The sequence below is a fragment of the Tursiops truncatus genome, chromosome 6, assembly GCF_011762595.2.
Source record: "Tursiops truncatus isolate mTurTru1 chromosome 6, mTurTru1.mat.Y, whole genome shotgun sequence".
Classification (NCBI taxonomy): Eukaryota; Metazoa; Chordata; class Mammalia; order Artiodactyla; family Delphinidae; genus Tursiops; species Tursiops truncatus.
In genome coordinates this window covers 94,057,492-94,079,091 of record NC_047039.1, presented here as the reverse complement: position 1 = coordinate 94,079,091, position 21,600 = coordinate 94,057,492, and the positions used below count along the sequence as shown (strand labels likewise).

Sequence of the window (21,600 nt, the reverse complement as noted above, 5' to 3'; positions counted from 1 at the left end):
TGGAGTTTTTCACAAGCAGAAATGTTTTGATTATAATTTTCTGTTTCTGTTTTTAAATGAACACTCCTTTGTTTATTAATTCCACAGACAGAATTGGTCATTTGGGAGGGTCAAGAAGACTTCTAGGTTAAGAGTGCCTTCTTCTGTCACTGAATGAAGGGCAGTTTCTTTTAAAGGATATTTTTGTTTTTGTTTTTTTGGTGAGAGCGGGAATGAATTCTGTATTCTTCTATTTTGGGTACTCTTTTGACTTGTAAGATCTTGTCTTTCCCCTGCACTTGTTTTTCCTGTCACCACTTAGTTTCCAAAGAACACCTATTCCTTCCTTTTTATCCTCTTCTTTCCCAGAAGCAATACCTTTCTCATACTACTACCTGCACTCTCCTTTGTGGCCCCAAAGCTTCCCTCTCCCCCTACCCCCTGTCCCCAGAGGGGAAGTGAAGGGGCTCCCTAGCGTGTGGAAACTTTTCCTCCTTCACAGCTCCCTCCCAGAGGTCCCATAGAAGTCTCACAGACTTTTCATCCTTTGCTTGTAGTCAGTACTCTGATATACCAGGTCTCTTTTTCAGTATTTTCATATTTAAGGTGGAATTTCTCTTTCTGGGAGTGACTCTAACTCACGATTGGGCCCTTTGTTCCCTCTTCTCTTTCACAGGGCTCTTCTAGAGCCCACTCAGTCTCTAGAATGATTTGTGGGAGACTGAGAGAAAGCTTTGCTGGAATTTGGTATTTATTTTTCCATTAAAGGGTAATTTAAAGTTTGTAGTATTCTCTGTCTTCCAGTGGTGATGACAGCATTGGTTTTATGTTGTTTTATTTGCTTTTCCAGTTGATCTGAAGAATATTTTGGAGAATGTGTGGAGAGATTTGGATTTAAGGGGCCACCGTTATCCTTGAACTAGTTGGAAGTCTAATCTGTAATAAACTCTTAAGTGCTAACTTTCCCCCTCCATATCTCTGCTCATGCCATTTCTTCTACCTGGAACCCTCTCCCCTCTTCTTTTCTTCAGTTTCTATATTCCCTTCTTTCATGATCCCCTCAACTGAAGGTAAGTTTTCTTCTTTCTAAATTCCCATACTCTCTTTCAGGAGGAAATATTGGTAGGAGTTTGGCACAGTTACTCTGGGGTCAGGTTATCTAAATTCAAATCTCAGTTCTGCTATTTACCATCTCTGTGCCTTTGGGCAAGTTGTTTAACCTCTATGTGTATAAGCTGCCTTAACTGTAAAAATGGGAATAACATCATGGATTTGTTGTGAGACTAAATGGGTTAATGCATATGGAGAACCAGCACAGTGCCTGATACACAATAAGCATCTATCAAATTAACTATCTATCAAGTTAACTGTTACTTAAGTTTACCTTATGACATTTATTATATACTCTCATATTTTTGTTATATTAATATAGGGTGTAACTCCTAGATTAAATACATATTAAGGGCAGAAACCGTGTTGTATTCAGAGCACCTGTATTCTATTTGGTTAATATGATATCATTTGCTTAGCTTTCCCCTTATTGCTGATTGTTTACATTTATTTATTATTATTAGTTTTTTATTTATTTATTTTTGCGGTACGCAGGCCCCTCACCGCTGTGGCCTCTCCCGCCGTGGAGCACAGGCTCCGGACATGCAGGCCCAGTGGCCATGGCTCACGGGCCCAGCCGCTCCGTGGCACGTGGGATCTTCCCGGACCGGGGCATGAACCCGTGTCCCCTGCATCGGCAGGCAGACTCCCAACCACTGCGCCACCAGGGAAGCCCCTGATTGTTTACATTTAAACAACCAGGAATGCTGTGCCCGCCACTGTCCTGAACACTAGGAGTACAAAGATGAATGAGACATAGTCTCTCATGATACACACATGCATAATAATACATACATAATATTACAATGCATAAAATGTAGTTTGAGGTATTTGCAGGGGACTGTGGGAGCCCTGAGGAAGTACAGTAATGACTGATTTTGCCCAGAGTTGCTTGCCCACATTAATGAAACAGAAACAAAGTTTCAAAAAAATCTGATGAACTAAGAGCCTAATTTTCTCTTCTCTGAGGCATTCTTGCAGGTCTGGTTTTTCAACTTCAGGCTTCTAGATTAGAAGCCCTGTGGGGAAAGGAGAGAGAGAAGGCAGAGTGACCACTGAAAATGGAGCAAAGAAGGAATATTTGAATGAGGGGCATGTACTTACTTTCCATAGCAAAGGAGCAGAGAGTGGGGTAGCAAGGGACTCAGGATGAGCTGTCTTCTTACTGGGGATCCTTTTCTCTCCAGTGAGCTCAGCATGGGTTCAACCTGCCTGTGGTTCAAACTGTGAACCCTTGGATGGAGAGAAGGGGACCTAGAGTGAGAGTCCCTCTCTGACCAAGATGGAATTGAACTTAACCAGTGGGATGTTTCTGTGAGCAGAAGGAATTGCAGACCCACCATTACTGTAACATTTACATGTTCATGTATATATGCGTGTGTGTGTGTGTCCTTTAAAAAAAACCAGAATCATATATGTACCAGTTTTCATCTTGCTTTTTTATTTTATTTAAAACATTTTTGGCTTTACAATATTCTGTGGACATACTTCTGTATCAGTTCCTATAATGCCATCTCCTTCTCTGAGGGAAGCATAGTATTCCACTGTGTGGAGGTTCACAAATTTATTAACTTGTCCACTATGGAAGGATATTTAGGTTTTTTTTTTCCCCTTCAAATTTTTGTTGTTATAGACAATGCTACTTTTAATATACTTACATATATTACATTTTGCCGATACTCAGAGGCACATTTTTTCACATTTTAATACCTATGAATTCTTACAAGTGTTATACAGTCAGGTGGCTGCCATGAACATAATTGTCATTACTCATGTATGTATCAAATTGGTCATAGCTACTTGCAGTGTTGCTACTTTTATTTAGTTTTGGACATTAGTGACATATTAACATTTTGCTTACTAAAACTTTTTCAGAACTTTTCCAATGATTTGACATTGAAACAAAAAGTTATTGTGGGGCTTCCCTGGTGGTGCAGTGGTTGAGAGTCCGCCTGCCAATGCAGGGGACACGGGTTCGTGCCCTGGTTCAGGAAGATCCCACATGCCGCGGAGCAGCTAGGCCCGTGAGCCATGGCTACTGAGCCTGCGCGTCTGGAGCCTGTGCTCCGCAACGGGAGAGGCCACAACAGTGAGAGGCCCGCGTACCACCAAAAAAAAAAAAAAAAAAAAAAAAGTTATTGGGTATGTAGAAAACCATGAAAATAGATCAGCAATGTATAAAAGCAAGTGTCAGCATCAGAATGGCTTGCAAGAAAAAGAAAATAGAACATTTAAAAGAAATACTGCCTCACCAAGACTCAGGATAGAACATAGGTTGTGGAAATGTACACTGATATCTCTTAATTGAAAAGTGATTGAGAATTGTTACATACTGAATATGGAGAAATTTTAGTAGTGTCTCAATCAATTTTTTGATTTTTCTTTTATTATATATTATAAAATTTTAATGTTTCTATAGGTCTGAAAAAACTCTTTCAACCAGTATAAAATAATTCTGAGACAAGAAAATAATCATGACAGAATTTACTTGGCAGTATTTTTTCTTTCTTAATAAAACAAAATAATAGTGCATCTTACAAGAATGGTATCTTAGGTTTGATGAAATGTACTGTATCTTTGCATAATTGGGCAGGATATTTCTGTAGAATTAAGTCTTAAGAGTGGAATTACCAAGATAAAGAGCCTCATAAATTCCTCTCCACAAAGACTGTATCAATTTACACACACACCTGTTTTCCAACACCTTCACCAATGCAGGATATTCCAGTTTTTTAATGTTTGAGAGCCTAATAAGTGAAAAGCATATTTTATTTTGGTTTAATTTGTACCTCTTTGCTTATTGTTGTCCTATTACAGTTTTCCTATAAATCACTTTTTCTATTTATTGCTCCTTTTCATGTGTTGTTGGTGGTATTTTTCTTCATGGTAATTGTTGTTTAGATATCAGGGCCATCAACTTTTTCAAATATGTTACAATTTTTTTTTCACACTTTGTTGCTTGTCTTTCAAACTTAGGTTGTTGAATCGTTTGCCCTAAAGAAAATTTAAGATTTTATTTAGTCAAATTAAAAAAATTTTTTCCTAGTTTTCTTATTATTTCTTTCCTAACCAAGATTATAGAACTGTTTTCCTATATTCTTTTCTAGTATATTTTTTAACTAAAAATTTATTACAGTTGCAATCATTTTTGCCTGTATGTCAAGGTGGGGATCTAATATTAGTTTATTTCTATGGATAACTATTTCCCAACTCAGTTTATTTCCCACTGATTTGAAAGTCCACCCCTATCTTATATAAATTCCGATGCGTAGATAGATTGGTTTCTGGGTTCTGCTCTGCTCCATTGACCTCTTTGTTTATTCCTTTGCTAGCGACAAACTAGCAATTTAGCATTCTCAATTCACCCCAGGGGGTGGGTGGGGCAAAATCAGCTAAACGGGCAAAAATTGCTTCTCGAGGGGTGGAAAAATATTATTCTTTTAATATATGAATCATAGGACTTCCCTGGTGGCACAGTGGTTAAGAATCCGCCTGCCAATGCAGGGGACACGGGTTTGAGCCCTGGTCCAGGAAGATCCCACGTGCTGTGGAGCAGCTAAGCCCGTGTGCCACAACTACTGAGCCTGTGCTCTAGAGCCAGCGAGGCACAACTACTGAAGCCTGCATGCCTAGAGCCCGTGCTCCACAACAAGAGACACCACCACAATGAGAAGACCGTGCACCGCAGTGAAAAGTAGCCCCCCATCGCCTCAACTAGAGAAAGCCTGGGCACAGCGACGAAGACCCAACACAGCCAAAACAAACAAACAAACAAACAAACAAACAAAACTCGGGAAATTAGCACTAAAATAAAAAAAATATATATATATGAATCATAGATAAACATATAGTAAGTAAGAAACATATACATACCTGTGGTATTAAAATTTTATAAAGTGTGAGAGATTAGGGAAAAAAATGTTTAAAAAGGCTCCGTGTAGGGCTATAATGAAAAAAGGTTGAGAAATACTGTCATAATTTTATAATAGTTACTGAAACCTTGTTATGTCCTGTTTCAATATTTTTATTTTAATTTTTTCTTGTTATTCTCATTAATCTTCCCCCCAAAATTTAGCAGTAATTGTGTTTTTGTTCATTGAGCGTGCCAAGCTGATTCCTGCATGTGGGGTTTTGACATTGGAGCCCCCTCTGTCTGACCCCTCTTCCTCCACTCTTGATGCTCACTCACTCATCCTTCAGGTCTCTGCTCACATATCACATCCACAGAGAACCTTCCCTAACCATCCTTTCTATTCGTGTATGATGCTTTTCATAGTCTTTACCAGTACACAAAATTATATATATATATACTTAAAAAAATAAATTTATTTATTTTATTTGTTTATTTTTGGTCACGTTGCGTCTTCATTGCTGTGCGTGGGCTTTCTCTAGTTGCGGCGAGCAGGGCTACTCTTTGTTTCAGTGCACGGGCTTCTCATTGCGCTGTCTTCTCTTGTTGCGGTGCACGGGTTTCAGTAGTTGTGGCACGTGGGCTTCAGTAGTTGTGGCTTGTGGGCTCTAGAGCACAGGCTCAGTAGTTGTGGTGCACGGGCTTAGTTGCTCCACAGCATATGTTGGATCTTCCCGGACCAGGGATCTAACCCATGTCCCCTGCATTTGCAGGTGGATTCTTAACCACTGTGCCACCAGGGAAGCCCTATATTTTTAAAATTTATTTTTTCACTTGTTTATTTTCTGCCTTTCTCACTAGAATGAATTCCATTAGGTGCAGGGACTTTGTTTTCTCACCACTTTATCCTTAGCCCCAAAGCATGCCTGGCACATGGTGAGAACTTTCTATTCACTGAATAATGCGTAAACTTATCACGTTCCAAGAAAGTCCATTGGAATCACCATTGGAAGTACATTCCACTTACAGGTTAATTGGTGGAGAATTGATATCTTTTCACTTTTCAATCTTTCCGTTCAAGGATGTGACATTTTCTCTTTATTGTTTTATTTTATGTCCTTCTGGGGGAAAGAAATCTTCTTGTAAGTCTTGGACATTTCTAGTTACATTTATTGCTAGGTATCTGAAGTTTGTTCATGGTTTCTTCTCTTGTGAATAGAAATCTTTTAATTTTTCTATTATATTTTATTTGTGGTTTTAGTTTATTTGTGTCAGCAGGCCTGTGTTCATTGTGGGGTCTCAAAGGGAGGATCTATTTCCTTGCTCTTTCCAGTTTCTAGACCCTGCCTACATTCCTTGGCTTGTGGCCCCATCCTCCATCTTTAAAGCTCATCAGTTCAACCTTCAGTTCTCTCTGGCCCTGATCTTCTTGTCTCCCTTTTTTAAAGACCCTTGTCACTGCATTGGGCCCATCTGGATAATCCAGGATAATATCCCTATTATAATCACATTTGCAAAGTCTTTATGCCATGTAAGGTAACATGGTTACAGATTCCAGGGACTAGGATGTGAACATCTTTGAAGGGACCATTATTCAGCCTACCATACTTGTGCTTACAGATATGTAGAAAACGATTAGTTTTTCTATGTTCTTGTCTTTGGGTGCATTTTGCCAAACTCCTATTATTTTTCTGTCGTTTTCAAACAATTGCATATTTGTTTTTCAGTTTTTTTTTTTTTAATTTACTGTCAGTTGCATAATTTGTTCCCTTTCTTTCTGGTATTTATAGCTCATTTTTTTCCTTGCCTCGTTCTGCATTGTCTAGAATCTCCTGACTAATGCTAAATAATAGCTGTGAAACCATGCATCCTTGGATTGTTCTTAACTTTATTAGAAATTGTTTTACCACTGAGTGTGGTGGTTTCTAATAAACATTCTTTTAAATCAAGGAGTTTTTATCAAATTAAATCCTAGTTTGCTAAGATTTTTAGGCAGGAATGTACATTAGATGTATTAACCATTATGATTATAAAAGTGACCATATTATTTTTCTCTTTCAATCTATAAATAGCTTTCCTAGTAATGATCATCTCTGTATTCCTGGAGTAAATCTCCCTTGTTTATAGTGTATTGTTCTTTGAACGTACTGCTGACTTCTATTTGTTAATATTTTATTTTTGTATTTATATTAATAAGTGAATTTGGCATAGTGTGTTTAGTAATTGGTTGTGCCGTCCTTGTACACGTTGGGCATTGTGGATTATCCAGTCATACTGAGTGAATTGGGAAACTTTCTACCTTTTTGTATGGTCTGGAACTGTTTAAATACTACTGAAGTTATATGCTTTTTCAAAGTTTCATAAATGTGAGTTTCCTTGGGCCACCACTAATCTCTAAAAACATCTTCCTTACCTTCCTTAAAGGTTGCTTTATCCTGAATCATCCATACTTTATTCCTTACTCGGTCTTAACAGCATTTGAAGAATAGCTTGTGACCTGTGGAACAGGTTTTCTCTGGGCAAAGCTGCCCCATCCATAAAGAGGGGTCGCATCTATCAACTAGGCTTAATTCATAGAAACCTGTTGGTCCAGGGGCTTACACAATAAAGGTTTGGCTCCCATGAGATTTTCTTTTTTTTTCACATGCTTTGGGAGTTCTTTATCACTTATTAATCATCACAGTGTTCCTATAAAACTTCTTAGCAAGTCTGATGTATTATTTTCAGTTTAAGGACAGGGATCATCGTTGAAGGAAATAACCTTTGATACCAGAGTTTTGAATAACCAGTCTTTTTAAAAATTTATTTTTTATTGAAGTATAGTTGAATTACAGTGTTGTTTGAATAACTAGTCTTTATTTTAAAAAGCTTGGGGGATGTGCCTCTGTATTATATGGTACCAGTACTGAACTATCTTTTGGATTCATTACCATGAAATTGAGCAGAGACCACTGAATGCTTCTTTGATCATAAGAGATGAGGAAGCCCAAACCAAGAGGGACCACTCCCCGCTTTTCATCATGAAAAGCCTGACTGCTTGAGGTAGCCTTTTTCATTTCCTCAAGGAGTAATTCTCAGTTCTCTGCGGAAATGTTACTCTCAGCTCAGAATTTCAAACTGATGCTTGTTTGTCTAAATGAGGTTGTCCAAGCCAGGACAATGAGTCGCTGTTTTAGCTTAGTAAACCAAGGGAATTTGCAGTGGATCGACTTGACTAATTTTTTAAGAAGGATTCTCAGACTGGGTATGTTTTGATCTTAAATCTTTCATCAGGACTGTGTTTACATAAATATAAAAATGGTATTTCTTGGACTGCTACCACTTATTTCTAAATTAAAATACTGCTGAAGTCATCCGCTGTAAATGCTTATCCTTGGAATATTGTTCAATTAAAAGGTAGTATTTTGGTATAAGGTGTAAGTTGATTTCTCATTCTTTTCCCCTTGCAGTAAAACAGACCATCAGTAACATTTCAATATTTAATGAAACCTGCTTGAGATGGAGAAGTATGAAGACAGCTGATATAGAGGAGATGTATTTAGTAAGTTACTGAAAGTTACTCTGTTTATAGGTGTTTGTCTTGTGTGGGAGGTTCAAAAAATATCAGCAAACCAAAAAAACTACTTATATAGCTGCCGTTATCAGTGGAAGATTTATAGTGACAATTGCAGTAAGAAACAAGAAAGTGGGAACTTCTGCTGCATATTTGAAGACAGAGACCTTGGGGATTGATGAGAAAATCATGAGAGGTTCTTTGTGCAACATAGCCTGATGCAGAGCTGATGTTCAGGCAGTGTCATGGAAGGAAGCCAGTGGCTTTTGCAAGTGTGTGTCTCTCCACACCCGTGCCTCTGATCAGGGTCTGAATTGTTGCCTGGAGAGTCAAGGGGAACTTCTAAAGCTAGATGTGGTTGTGAGTAAGAAAGGTAAAGACCATGGGATGAGCTGCTACTAGAAGCAATTAAGTAGGAAGAAAAGTGCATCTATTGGCCCAGGTGCTGGGATGTTACAGTAAAGTGTAGGGAATGTCAGAAGGGGGCGGGCAGAGGAGAAAAACTCTTCCCAGGTTTTACCAAACCGATTAGGATTACCCTAATGCAGCAGTCCCCAATCTTTTCGGCACCAGGGATCGGTTTCGTGGAAGACAGTTTTTCTACCGCCAGGGGGTGGGGTGATGGGTCAGGCGGTAACGTGAGCGATGGGGAGCGGCAGACAAAGCTTCGCTCGGTCCACCGCTCCCCTCATGCTGTGTGGCCTGGTTCCTAACAGGCCGTGGACTGGTACCGGTCTGCAGTCCGGGGGTTGGGGACCCCTATCCTAATGCACGTTCTGCCCTGGGAGAAGCCTTAGTTCAGATTCTTAATTTTCTTTCTAGGAAATTGTTCTTTGGTTTTGCTCCTGTGGTTTTAACAACAGACTTTCACATTGGGCATGTGCCGTTATATGTGTGAGAACAAGAAAGAGAAAGTTGTCGGTGTTGGGGCCTCGAGTTTTTGTGCATTTTGATTTAAAAATATGTTTATGATACTGATAATACTGTAATTACAGTATTTATGGTATTACAACTCTAATATTTGCTTTCTGCCGTATTTCACTTTCTGAAGGCACTTTAGAATCAAGACTAAGAGAGTGTGAGAGAAAGGGTAGGTATCCAGGCATTCAGAGCCTTTCAAGCTAGCAATTCACCTGGTGAACTTTTCTATGTTTTAGTTCCACATTTGGGGCCAGAGATGGTATCAGAAGGAATTTGCCCAGGAAATGGTCTTTAATATCACTGCCAGCAGCCAGGCTCCTGAGACGTGTTTGGACCTGAGGCCAGGTACCAACTACAGTGTCAGCATCCAGGCTTTGTCTTCTGAACTTCCTGCGGTCATCTCCCTGACAACGCAGATAACAGGTAAATCTTGAATAACAGCATTTGGATGAACAAAGTCACCGCAGAGCTGTATAGGCTCAAATAAAGAGGCACACTATTACTTTCTATCTTTATATAATGAAGTTTAAAAGAAAGAGGAAGAAGGACGTGAAATTGGAGAGGGGAACTAAGGGGACTGCAGCCTGAACTGCAATGTTTTATTTCTTAAAAAGGTACCTGAAACAAAATAGGAACATTGAAGAAATCTGGGTAGTGTGTACATGAGTGTTGGTTAAATTCCTTCTGGATATTTGAAATATTTAAAATATTTCATACTTAAAAAGAAATTTTCCTATTACTCTTTCTTTCTCAGTAACATATTTAATTGTCATTCTGTTACAAGTACCTTAAGAGTAGGTTACTCTCAGGGAAAAATGACTGGCAGTCCCACTCTAGTCCCCTAGAAAATTCACTTTCCACTCATTTTCTCATGTCTCCTCAAATCTCTGATGCTCACTCCATCCCCCAACACACACACTCTGAGCTAATATTCAGACTATTAGCTTCTTGTTTCTTATCTCACTGAGGAATTAGAAGTAATCAGGTGAGGGAGTGGTGGCGGGATGAATTGGGAGACTGAGACTGACATATACACACTAATATGTATAAAATAGATAACTAATAACAACCTTTTGTAAATAAATAAAATTAAAAAAAAAAGTAATCAGGTGAGGACTTTCCACTCCCGAATCTCCCATCGTTGACTTCATGCAGAACCTATATTTTATCTTCTCTCTTGTCCCCACTCCTAAGGTGAATCCTTCCTCAACCCCGTCATCCCTTCTTGCCTCATCCTCAGTTCCCTCCAGTAAAGAATTAGTCCCAACACTGCACAAGCATGTTGTAATATCTCATTTTTAAATGAAAACATAGAAAAGATAAACACACTTCTTTTGATCCCATGTTCCCTCCAGCTACTCTGCCTTCTCTCAGCCCCTCTTTACAGTAAAACTCCTTGAAAGAATGTTGTGTAGGCTCCACAGCCTTACCTCCTCTTCTTCCTTTAACTGGTTCCAGTCCAGAGGCATTTGTCCTCAATGCCTTACTGGAAGTGTCTCCATCTTGCAAAACCCACTGTCCAATTTTGTTCTTATAGGATTTTCTCTACAGCATTTGGCATTCCATCCTTGACACACCTTTTCTCTTGGCTTTTGGATCCTTCTACCTTGCTGGCTGTTCCTTCTCAGTTTTTTTTCACTAGGTCCATCTATTGGGTTGGCCAAAAATATCGTTCGGGTTTTGCCATAAGAGCTTCCAAAGAACCCAGATGAACTTTTTGGCCAACCGAATACTTTTATTGATGCCCCTCGCCTCGCCTTCTCTTCCTTTTTCTTCCTTATTTACTCTTTCTGCCTAGGCGATCTCTACCAGTCTCACGGCTATAAACATTACCTATGTGCCGAGCAGTCCCAAATATGTATCCATCTGTCTCCTAAACGTATCCTATTGAACATCTAATAGGCAAACCCAGTAGAACTTTTGATTTCTCACCTCTTGCCTCACCCCCAAATCCATTTCCACCCAGGCTTCTCTATCTCAGTTATTGGCATTCCTATTCACCAACTGCTCAGGCCAAAAAAGGAATCATAATTGATTCTATCTCTCCCACCATTTCTAGTCCATCAACAAGCTGGCTTGTTTCTGAAATAAACGTTCTGAATCCAGCCACTTCTCCCCACCTTTGCCTTTACCGCTAGCAACCTAATCCAAGCCAGCAACTTCTTGCTTGGACTCCTGCAATAGCATTCTAACTCTTCTCCCTGTTTTCACAGTTGCCTATCCCCTGCTGCCCTAAGTCTTAATCTTCGCCATAACTTTAAAAATATCACTCAAAGTGTCATATTGAATGAAGTAAGTCAGACGGAGAAAGACAAATATCATGATATTGGTTATATGAGGACTCTAAAAAAATGGTACAAATGCACTTATTAACAAAACAGAGTCACAGATGTAAAAAACAAACTCATGGTTACCAGGGGGAAAGGAAGGGAGGGATAAATTGGGAGATTGGAATTGACATATACACACTACTATATATAAAATAGATAACTAATAAGGACCTACTATATAGCACAGGGAACTCTACTCAATACTCTAATGACCTATATGGGAAAAGAATCTAAAAAAGAGTGGATGTATATATATGTATAACTGATTCACTTTGCTGTACAACTGAAACTAACACAACATTGTAAATCAACTATACTCCAATAAAAATTAATTTAAAATCATATAAGAACATGTCATCCCCAGCTCTAAACAGTCCTATGAGTTTGCATTAGGGTTCTAATGGAATCCACGTTCCTTACCATGGAACATGGAGTCTGGCCCCTGCCTACCTCATTGACCTCATCTCCCTCTGCCCTCTCCCTTTCTCACTAAAAGCAGCAACATCCTTCCTTGCTATTTCTCAAACGGGTCAAACTTGTTCTTGCATCCAGGACTTTCCATTTGCTGCGTAATCTTCGTGGGACACTCTCTCCCCATAGCTTCTTTATAATCACTCAGGTTTCTGCTCAAGTGCCATTACCTAGAGAGCCTCTCCCTGCCCATCCTTTCAAAACTCATCTGCCATTGCCACCCCATCACTCTATTCTCTTCCTCTGCTTGAATTTCTTCATAGAACTCGTTTTCAGGACTTGTTTATTTTCTTTTCCCCTACTAAAATAGGCACTCTTTGAAGACAGAGATTTTTGTTTGTGTGTTCTACATTGAATCCCCAACACGTAAGGACAGTGTGAGCACACATAAGGACAATGATAGCACAACAAAAGAATATTTTTGTAATGAATGCATACGAGGGCTAACCCCCAAAGGGCCAGCGGGTGGTATTGGCATTGAAGAAATGCCTGGTTAGTTAATAAAGGCTTTAGACCGAAAAGAATTTACCAACTTCGGGGCTGGAAAGAGATGTTCAATTTGGGCATTTTTTCCCATGGTGACTTATCAAAATGGATAGCTATTCAGTCTCCTACTCTTTGGTCCTTCTCATGTTTTGAAGGTTTGCATTGCTGATTCACATTAGCATTTCCTATTTTTTGAGTTGGGGAGAGGGAGTTTCATCTTGATGAGACACACTTCTACCTTGTTTTGTACGCTAAATATTGCCCCGTAGCTCAAGCACCCTGTGTCTGTGTTCATGGCCACCAGGGGACACTGTTGAGCTGTTTAAGTTCATTGAAACCACCACTGCATATTTTCACTCTACTTTAAAGAATTAGCAATTTTTAAAACGTGTGAAAATTCAAGTTGTTAAGATCTTATGAAAGAGTAACTAAACAAATAAAATAAGAACAAACCCCAAGCCCTGTCTTTAACAAGAGAACCATATACTGATGTGAAGAGGTATGCCTGTTTGCCTAAGATGTGGCTTTGTTTCAGCAAAATTATGAACTTTTGAATTTTACCAGAAATGTGAGGCAAGGGGTTTGGACGTGGAATACACAGAAGCTGATTTCCCAGAAGAAAAGTGAATGGAATTTCCCTTCTGAGTGTCTTACATTAAACTAAATCTTACCGATGGGAACAGGATGAAAACGAGCGCTTTAAATATATTGCTGACCTCAGAGGAGAGTGAAAGCTTTTGGAATGTTGAAGGACAGAGGCAAGTGTTGTAGTGGCAATGGAAGAGGGTGCTGGTGAGCAAGGTGGTGAGATGCAGAGGCTATCACAGTGCTTCTGACTCATGGCCCACATGCTTCTGCAGGCAGCCCATTGACGGGAATTCATCAGAACAGTGCCACCATTTACACTCCCTTATGTAAGAACAAACTTTCATCCTTGATGTAGACCCAAAGGGTCAGAAGAGCTGCCCCGCACTGGTTATGCTATTTTCTAGCCAAGTCAAAAAGCTTGTAGGCAAAATTTTCTTCTCATAGAGAGAGGGAGAGAACCAGAGAGGGGGAAGTGGGGGGAGGGAGAGAAAGAGAGAGAGAGAGAAAGCAAGTGCCTGCAGGAATGTAAAGATAAACCATTTATTCCGCACAATGTGGTGATCATTTGAGGTTGAAGGTTTATTATGGAACCAAGAATGCTGGAAGAGAAAAGGGAAACGAATATGTAAAGGAAATCATTCCTTCCCAAGTCCACCTTCAATTCCAAGGCTGGCAATGTACATGGGAATTTCCCATCTCTACCTGCATTCGTAACAAGAAAAACAATGTACTTTTTCAGATGTTCAGGAAAGCCACTGAAAACACAGGTATGTCCCAAGCGTTCTCAGGCTATCCCTCTAACAGAGAGGTCCAGTCAGGATAGCTCTAATTCCTCCTACAGGGCTGGGGACCACTGCCCGCTCCTCTGACCCCTCCTCTCTTACTGTTAAGTGTCCTTAGGAAGGACCGTGCAGGACCAGGTGTCTTGACATTCTTCTGCTGTGAGCTTCTCTTCCACAAACCAGCCAAGGACTGTGCACTCCTGTGTCCTCAGTGAGGACCTTGTCTTCTCAGGCTGGTTCCAGGGTACCACACTTATTCCTGCTGTTTCCCCTGGCTCTGAATGGGTAGGAACTGCCCCAGAGGTTAGGAGAGGAGCTGGCCTTCATCCCAACTGTTTTTCTTCATCCAGGCTCTCTCGAGTCTTTCACGGACACAGGTTCTTTGACATCTGAGGACCTAATGTTAGGTCAGGCCAGGAGGGAGGCACATGTGTCCTTCCATACCTCCATGGGCCACCTGTTCCTCTCATCCCCAGAAATCTCCCAACTACTTTCCAGCTTCAAATCAAAACCTAGCCTCTCAAGGAAATGGCTATATGGGGATGAATATCTCCCCACTCTTCTCACTGAAAGCATCTGCATCCCTGCTGAGGCCCCACTGAGACAAGATGGTACACCACAGAGGAAAATGGGCTGGATGTGTTATGTTCCTATATTAACGCTAGCTTTTTACAAAATATGGCTGGGAAAGTTTCTTTATATCAGAAGCCTAAAAAACAGGGTTTCTGTTATAGAAGATAACAGAAGATAACAATAAATTGTTAAGTTGCAGCGTACCCTTCCCCCACATCCATAACACAGAAACACAGGTTTCTGTGTTATAGAAGTGGGGGAAGGGTACGCTGCAGCTTACCCCTTTAATTCAGTGAATACCTATTGATTGGTTATGTACAAAGACCGGCGCCAAGTGCTGAAGGGGAGATAAAGATAAAAAGAAGATTGTTCCTTCTTCCTGGGAAGCCAAGTCTCATAACCTTATTGATGGGGGAGATGCAGCTCACCTTGCGATATCTGATGACTTATGGTGTAAGCTCCATTTGCTCTATTGCCATCAATTTCAATTTATCGTGCCTTCAGTGGGGGCTGTGGTCCAGTTGGGGAGATGCTGAGGATTAGAAAAGAACCATTGGGTGCTTTATTTTTATATATTTATTTATATGTATTAGTTCCTTGCATTTCCTTGAAGTTTGTAGCATAAGGTTGCGACCTTTGTTTAGATTTGGTGCAGATAAAATTTTCTTTTACTTTTTTTTTTGGTTCATCTTAATGGGTTTTAGAGGCATTTTAACACATTTGCACTTCTGTTACCTCCTTCCTCTCATTGATTTTAATAGTTTGCCTACGTTAATGGTTTTAATCTTTTGTTCTACATATTACACCCCCAGGTTATTTACTCTTTAACTTTCTTGTCAATATTCTTTTTGACATTTAGACATTTTAAGTTTTCATGTAATCAATTCTATTGATTCTTTTATAGTTTCTGCCTCTGGTCATGCCAAGAAAAGCCTTCCCCACCCTGAAAATCAGATCAATAATTTTTATTCTCTACTATTTTCAAATGCTTCTTAATAGTTTTGCTTTTCACATTGAAGGTTAGACCCATTTGGAATTTGTTTAGATGAGTGTATAAGGCTAAACTTACATGGGAATTTTTTCCCCCCAGATGATAAGCCAGTTTCCCCATCACCTTTGGAATGACTGTCCAGGCCACACACTATATTCTCATCTATTTATTTGGGTCTCTTTCTCGATTGTCTAGCTTCTTCCATTGCTTTGCCTGTCCTGTGCTTGTACCTTTCTATTTCAGTTATTGTAAATTTATAATATATTTAATATTTTGTAGGACAAGTCCTGCTTCATTGCTTTTTTCCTGACTCTTCAAAGTTTTCTCAGATGGTAGCCTCCATAATTTCCTTTGTCACTTGCTTCCAGTAGAGAATGGATACTGTTGACACCTAGGGGTAGTAATGAGTATGTCCCCTCATCTCACATACTCAGGGTGAAAGAACTCCAGCCTAGACACGACCCATTTCTTGCCTTGGGTCTGATTTGGTTTAAATCAGTAATGAAGCCGATGGAAAGGAGAGCAGGTCTGCCGTAGACAGCAGTTTGGGGGATGGGGAACAGCACCTTGGAAAATATGGCTGGAAGTTAAGGTTATTTAAACTCAAAAATGTGGCGAAGAACCAGCCTGATGAAGTCCAGGCTTTCACATTCGAGAGAAAAGGCAGACAGTTTTTAAGGTGGGGAAGGCCTTGAGCAGGCAGAGCAGAAAGCAGTCTAGAAGTCACGTGTTGATGGAATCAACTGCATGGTAGTGGCACATTTAGAATGACAAGAATGATGCTGGGACTGAAAAGGGGCAGCGTGGTACAGAACAAGCAGGCGATGGCCTTCCTGCCCCTGCTGTGGGCCCGCCTTCTCCAAGCTGGGCGAGCACTTTGTTCTGCTGTTCCTGGGGTGGGTGAGAAACCTGGTGGTTTTAAAAGGTTAGCCAAGAGGGCTTCCCTGGTGGCACAGTGGTTGGGAGTCCGCCTGCCGATGCAGGGGACACGGGTTCGTTCCCCGGTCCGAGAAGATCCCACATGCCGCGGAGCGGCTAGGCCCGTGAGCCATGGCCGCTGAGCCTGCGCGTCTGGAGCCTGTGCTCCGCCAACGGGAGAGGCCAGAACAGTGAGAGGCCCACATACCGTAAAAAAATAAATAAATTAAATAAATAAATAAATAAAATAAAAGGTTAGCCAACAGATTAGAGGACCTAGAATTATTAATCTCAGAGAAGAGCAAACAGAGGAATAATTTGAGTTTAAGGAGAGTTCTCACACAGAAAAGAGTAAACAGTTTATCTCCCTCTGGGCTGAAAACAGGAAATTTGTGATAAAAACCACTTACTTTACTGTGATGACAAAACATCATGAATGAAAGGGCATTTCATTGATAGCCTGAAGGGCTGAGTGCAGAGATACAGTAAGTCCCCTACATATGAACCTTCAAGTTGTGAGCTTTCAAGGATGAGAACGTGCATTCGCAGGTCCAATCATGTAAGTTAGTTCACGTGTCTGGCAGACATTGTCACATGCGTGCATCCTCTACGAGTGGTTGTGCTTTTGCGTACTTTACAGAACTGTGTAGAGTACAGTAGTACGGTATCTTTATTTCAAGCCCAGGATGACCAGGAGCAAGTGTAAAAGCCGCGGTGATGTAGCTGGTACTGCTAAGAAGCGCCAGGAATTGGAGGCCCAGAGAAAGGGTAAAGAGAGACAAGAGGAAGAAGAAGTAACTGAAGAACCGAAGAGATTCACGACACAGGAAATGGCAAGGGGATTTCTTTTATGTGAGGAGGCACTGTTAGTTTTTGAGGCACAGCACCTGCACGTAGAATGGTACACGAAGGTTGCAACAGCCGTTCAGGATGCAATCCAGTGCTACCACGTCATCTACGATGAAAAAAAAGAGCTACTACCCAGATATCACTGGATCGTTTTTTCAAGAGGGTAGATAGAATTGAATCCAGCAAGGAACCAGAACCTGTGCCATCAGCGTCACGCATGAGTGACACTGCAGCCTGCCCTCCGTCTCCTGTTGCTGACGATCCTTCAGCTCTACCATCTCCCACCCCCTCTCCCTCCTCCAGTCAGTAACTCTTCTTGCCTGTTCACGCGATGCCAGCCCCTGGATGCCAGCGGTTGTAGTGTACTGCTGTACTTTTCAGGATACTGTACTGTAAGATTAAAAATGTTTTCTTTATTTTTGGTTTGTTTGTTTTTTATGTATTATTTGTGTGAAAAGTATTATAAACCTATTACAGTACAGTACTATATAGCCGATTGTGTTAGTTGGGTACCTAGGCTAACTTTGTTGGACTTACGAACAAATTGGACTTACAGACTCACTCTTGGAATGGAACTTGTTTGTATGCAGGGGACTTACTGTACTCAAATGCTCACATTTCCCTGGGAAACCTGGTGGGGGCTTTTTAAACTGCATTTTCCCGTCTCCCCATTACCGCTGCAGGGAGCTGGTCGTGTCTTCCTCAGGGGTGTCAGTTATGGAATCTCTTACTGGACACCTCTTGGAAACAGCATAGACCTTCAACACCATAGTGTGGGATCTTAACTGTAGGTGGGGGATTGTTCCCTAACAAACCCACGGATTTATGGAAAACATAATTTGTGTGGCGTATCTGGGTGACTTTGAAGAAATTCTAGACTTAGCACTGTTTAATAAGAGCTATAGGGGACTCTCACTCGTCCACCTGGTCTTAGATGCCTGGGTTTCCCCGGTGTTCACCCTAGGCCCTCATCTCTTCTCAGATGCATTTATACCTTCCCCCGTGGGCAGCCGTCGCCTCTTCTATTGATGACTGACTCCATATCACCATCACAGTTTGCTCCTAAGCTCTAGACCCGCATTTCTAACTGCCTGCTGGACGAGTTCACAAGCACTTCAAACTTAACAGGTCTAGAAGTGAGCTGCATCTGAACCTTCCCTGCAGACCTTGATGAGTGACGTCACCACTGACTCAGTAGCGAAAACCGAAGCCCAGATTCCTTCCCCTTCCTTATCTTCCACCATCTTCTGTTCCGTCTCTGCCCTGCGTGTCTCCCCCACCTGCCCCCTCTTCTCCCTTCCGAGTGCCGTCACTCGCTTCAGACCTCAGGCACTTCTTGCCTAGATTTTGGAGAACCTGTGCTTTTGCTCTTTTCCAATTCATCCTCCAACAGGCAGTCCAAATTGTATTTCTAAAATACACACCTGCTAAGAATCGTTAGATGGCTTCTCATTATTTCTAGGACCTCAGATCTGGCCTATACTCACATGTCTCACTTTATTGCCCACTTCTACCCAGCTGGGACTCAACCTTTCGGACACACTGGACTCCTGCAGTTCTGTCTCTGCCCTCACTCTCTCTTACCTCCTGCCCCTGCGTATGTCTGTTTCTGTATTGGATCGGCTCACCCCCCTGCCTTTGGTGTTCTTCCTCTGCACTCCCACCACCCTCTTGTGGAACTGTATCGTAGTTCCAAGCACTGCCTGTTTATAAGACTTTCTCCACTATTAGACTGAGCTCCTGGAAAGCAGAAACCACGTCTTCCATAGCTGTTTCTCCCAGCCTCACATAGAGGTGCATAGAGGTGGCTAATAAATATTTGTTGAAAGGCAGTGTATGAATAACATATTCAGTAGAGCTTTAAAAATTATCTAGGAAGGTCTAAGTTTTTACTTATTATAATTTGAATTGAGAATTTCCACCCCAAAGCTATTTTCTAATTGGGTAAATAGAGTCTTGAGTGTCTATTTTGGCCTCTTAGTACTAATTTCACTGTGGCAGGATTCAGAGGAATTTCAGGGGAGGGGGTGTTCATATTTTATTCTTTCTCTTTCTTCCTCCCTCCCTTTATAAATCTCATCCACTTGATAGCACTGTGGAGAAGATTAAATGAGATGAGGCATATATAGGACACATCTATATATGTGTTGTGTGCCCAACACATGTAAGCTGTGTTACTCACAAGGCAGAGTGGCAGCTGGTACATTTATACCATGAATATAACTCCCAGTTAGATGCTAGAACGCTGGTGTCAGCCAATCAACCAACATTCTCCTCCCTGTGGAATACCTATTTGGGAAATCTGGTTGCTGGGGGGAGCAAGATAAGGACAGACAGCTGTGTGATTATAAAGGCTCTAGAAGTCTAGGGAATTCCCCGGTGGTCCAGCGGTTAGGACTCTGTGCGTTCACTGCCGAGGGCACAGGTTCGATCCCTGGTGGGGGAACTAAGATCCCACGAGCTGCGCGGCACAGCCAAAAAATATATAATAATAATAATAATAAATAAACTGTTCCTAAAGGACCTAGAAGTCTGATAAGCTGGTCTCCCCACCAAATAAGAACCTATTTACCAAGTTAATTGAAAGGCCCACAGCATCCACCATCTGTCAGGGCTGGGGCATCATTTTTTTTTTTAATTGTAATAAAATATATACAACATAAAATGTACCATTTTAATTATTTTTTCAGGACACAATTTATTGGCATTAAGTGCATTCACAATGTTGTAAACCATCAGCATTATCTATTCCTAAAATGTTTTTATCACCCCAGGCAGAAACTCTGTTGACCATTAAGCAATAACTCCCCATTTCCCACACACCCCCTCAACCCTTGGCAACCTCTAATCTATTTCTGTCTCTATGGATTTACCTGTTCCAGATATTTCATGTAAGTGGAATCACGCAATAGTTGTCCTTCTGTGTCTGGCTTATTTCATTTAGCCTAATGTGTTCAAGATTCATCCATGTCGGAGCATGTGTCTGAATTTGCTCATCTCTTCTTACATGAAAACTTTCCTCTTGATGCCCCATGAGGACCACTTTTTTCATGCTTCTGCTCGTTCTGATCATACCCCCTTTCTTCTTTTCAACATGTTTTCAGAGCCTCCCCTTCCGGAAGTAGACTTTTTCACTGTGCATGGAGGGCCTTTACCACGCCTGAGACTGAGGAAAGCCAAGGAGAAAAATGGACCCATCAGGTCAGTAGTGGCCTCTTTTCCATGGCTGCCCAGTGATCTCCATGGAGTGTTTTGAAAACTTTGGTTTGAGTGAGGAGGAGACTTCTCTTTAGGTGGCTTCACTGGAGTAGTTGAGTCAGTGCAGTCAGTACCTCATTTTTTGTTTCCTTGGGTACAGACTGGGCCTTTAATTCCAGCTAGCACCCTCCCTAATGAATAGAGAGACTTGTAAAGGACCAGAGACAAGCATTTGGGCAGCTGAGCTCGAGAAATTAAATCCGTTCCATTGGTCATTAGATGAGCACTGGTTGGGTGCCCGTGACATGTCAGGCTATCACTTTGCACTCACGCCTCCAGGTACATCCTTTAGTGATGGTGGATCAGGAACATCATTTCATTTACAAAAAATATATATATATTTTCCTTTATTTAAGGATGATCTTGGGGGGTGTGTAGTGCTTTCTTATTTATTTATTTTTCTATTGAAGTAGAGTTGATTTACAATGTTGTTACAATCTCTGCAGTACAGCAGAGTGACTCAGTTATACACGTACAGACCTTTTTTTAAAATATTCTTTTCCATTATGGTTTATCACAGGATATTGAATATAGTTCCCTGAGCTGTACATTAGGACCTTGTTATTTATCCATTCTAAAGTAACAGTTTGCATCTACCAACCCCAAACTCCCAGTCCATCCCTCTCCCTCCCCCACTCCCATGTGTGTAGTGATTTCTGGAAGAGTCATTTGGATCATTCTTTTAATTCATTCATGTATTGAGATGTGAGCAAGACACTGCATTGTTAACAACTGCTTCTGGGACTCCAGGTGGTATTAGGATGGAAGGAATTTACCTCAGTTGCTGGACTACCTTGTGTGCAATTAAGCTTTTTATTTACAAAGGTCATGGCAGGATTAGGAAAGCAGAATTATTCCCTTTTCAGAGAGGAAAATTGAGGTTTGCCTGGAGAGATGAGTAACTTAGTGACAGTAGCAAATCAAGGAGATGGCAACAACCT

General features: G+C 41.0%; 1 protein-coding gene across 15 annotated transcripts in view; it reads left to right on the top strand.

Moving 5' to 3' along the window:
* The window catches only part of SUSD1 (sushi domain containing 1), a 140,653-nt gene that overhangs the window by 78,048 nt on the left and 41,005 nt on the right, over window positions 1-21,600 (top strand). For 9 of the 15 annotated variants that reach the window (XR_004527067.2, XM_073806408.1, XM_073806406.1 and 6 more), the window contains 3 exons: window positions 8,389-8,480; window positions 9,650-9,836; window positions 20,506-20,602. Coding sequence is in view for 13 of the 15 variants with exons in the window: in XM_073806408.1 (XP_073662509.1) it covers window positions 8,389-8,480; window positions 9,650-9,836; window positions 20,506-20,602 (376 nt within the window). In the remaining 2 variants the exon portion in view is untranslated. The remainder of the gene's footprint in view (window positions 1-8,388; window positions 8,481-9,649; window positions 9,837-20,505; window positions 20,603-21,600) is intronic. The other 6 variants (XR_012332631.1, XM_073806411.1, XM_073806412.1 and 3 more) reach the window with 1 other exon arrangement.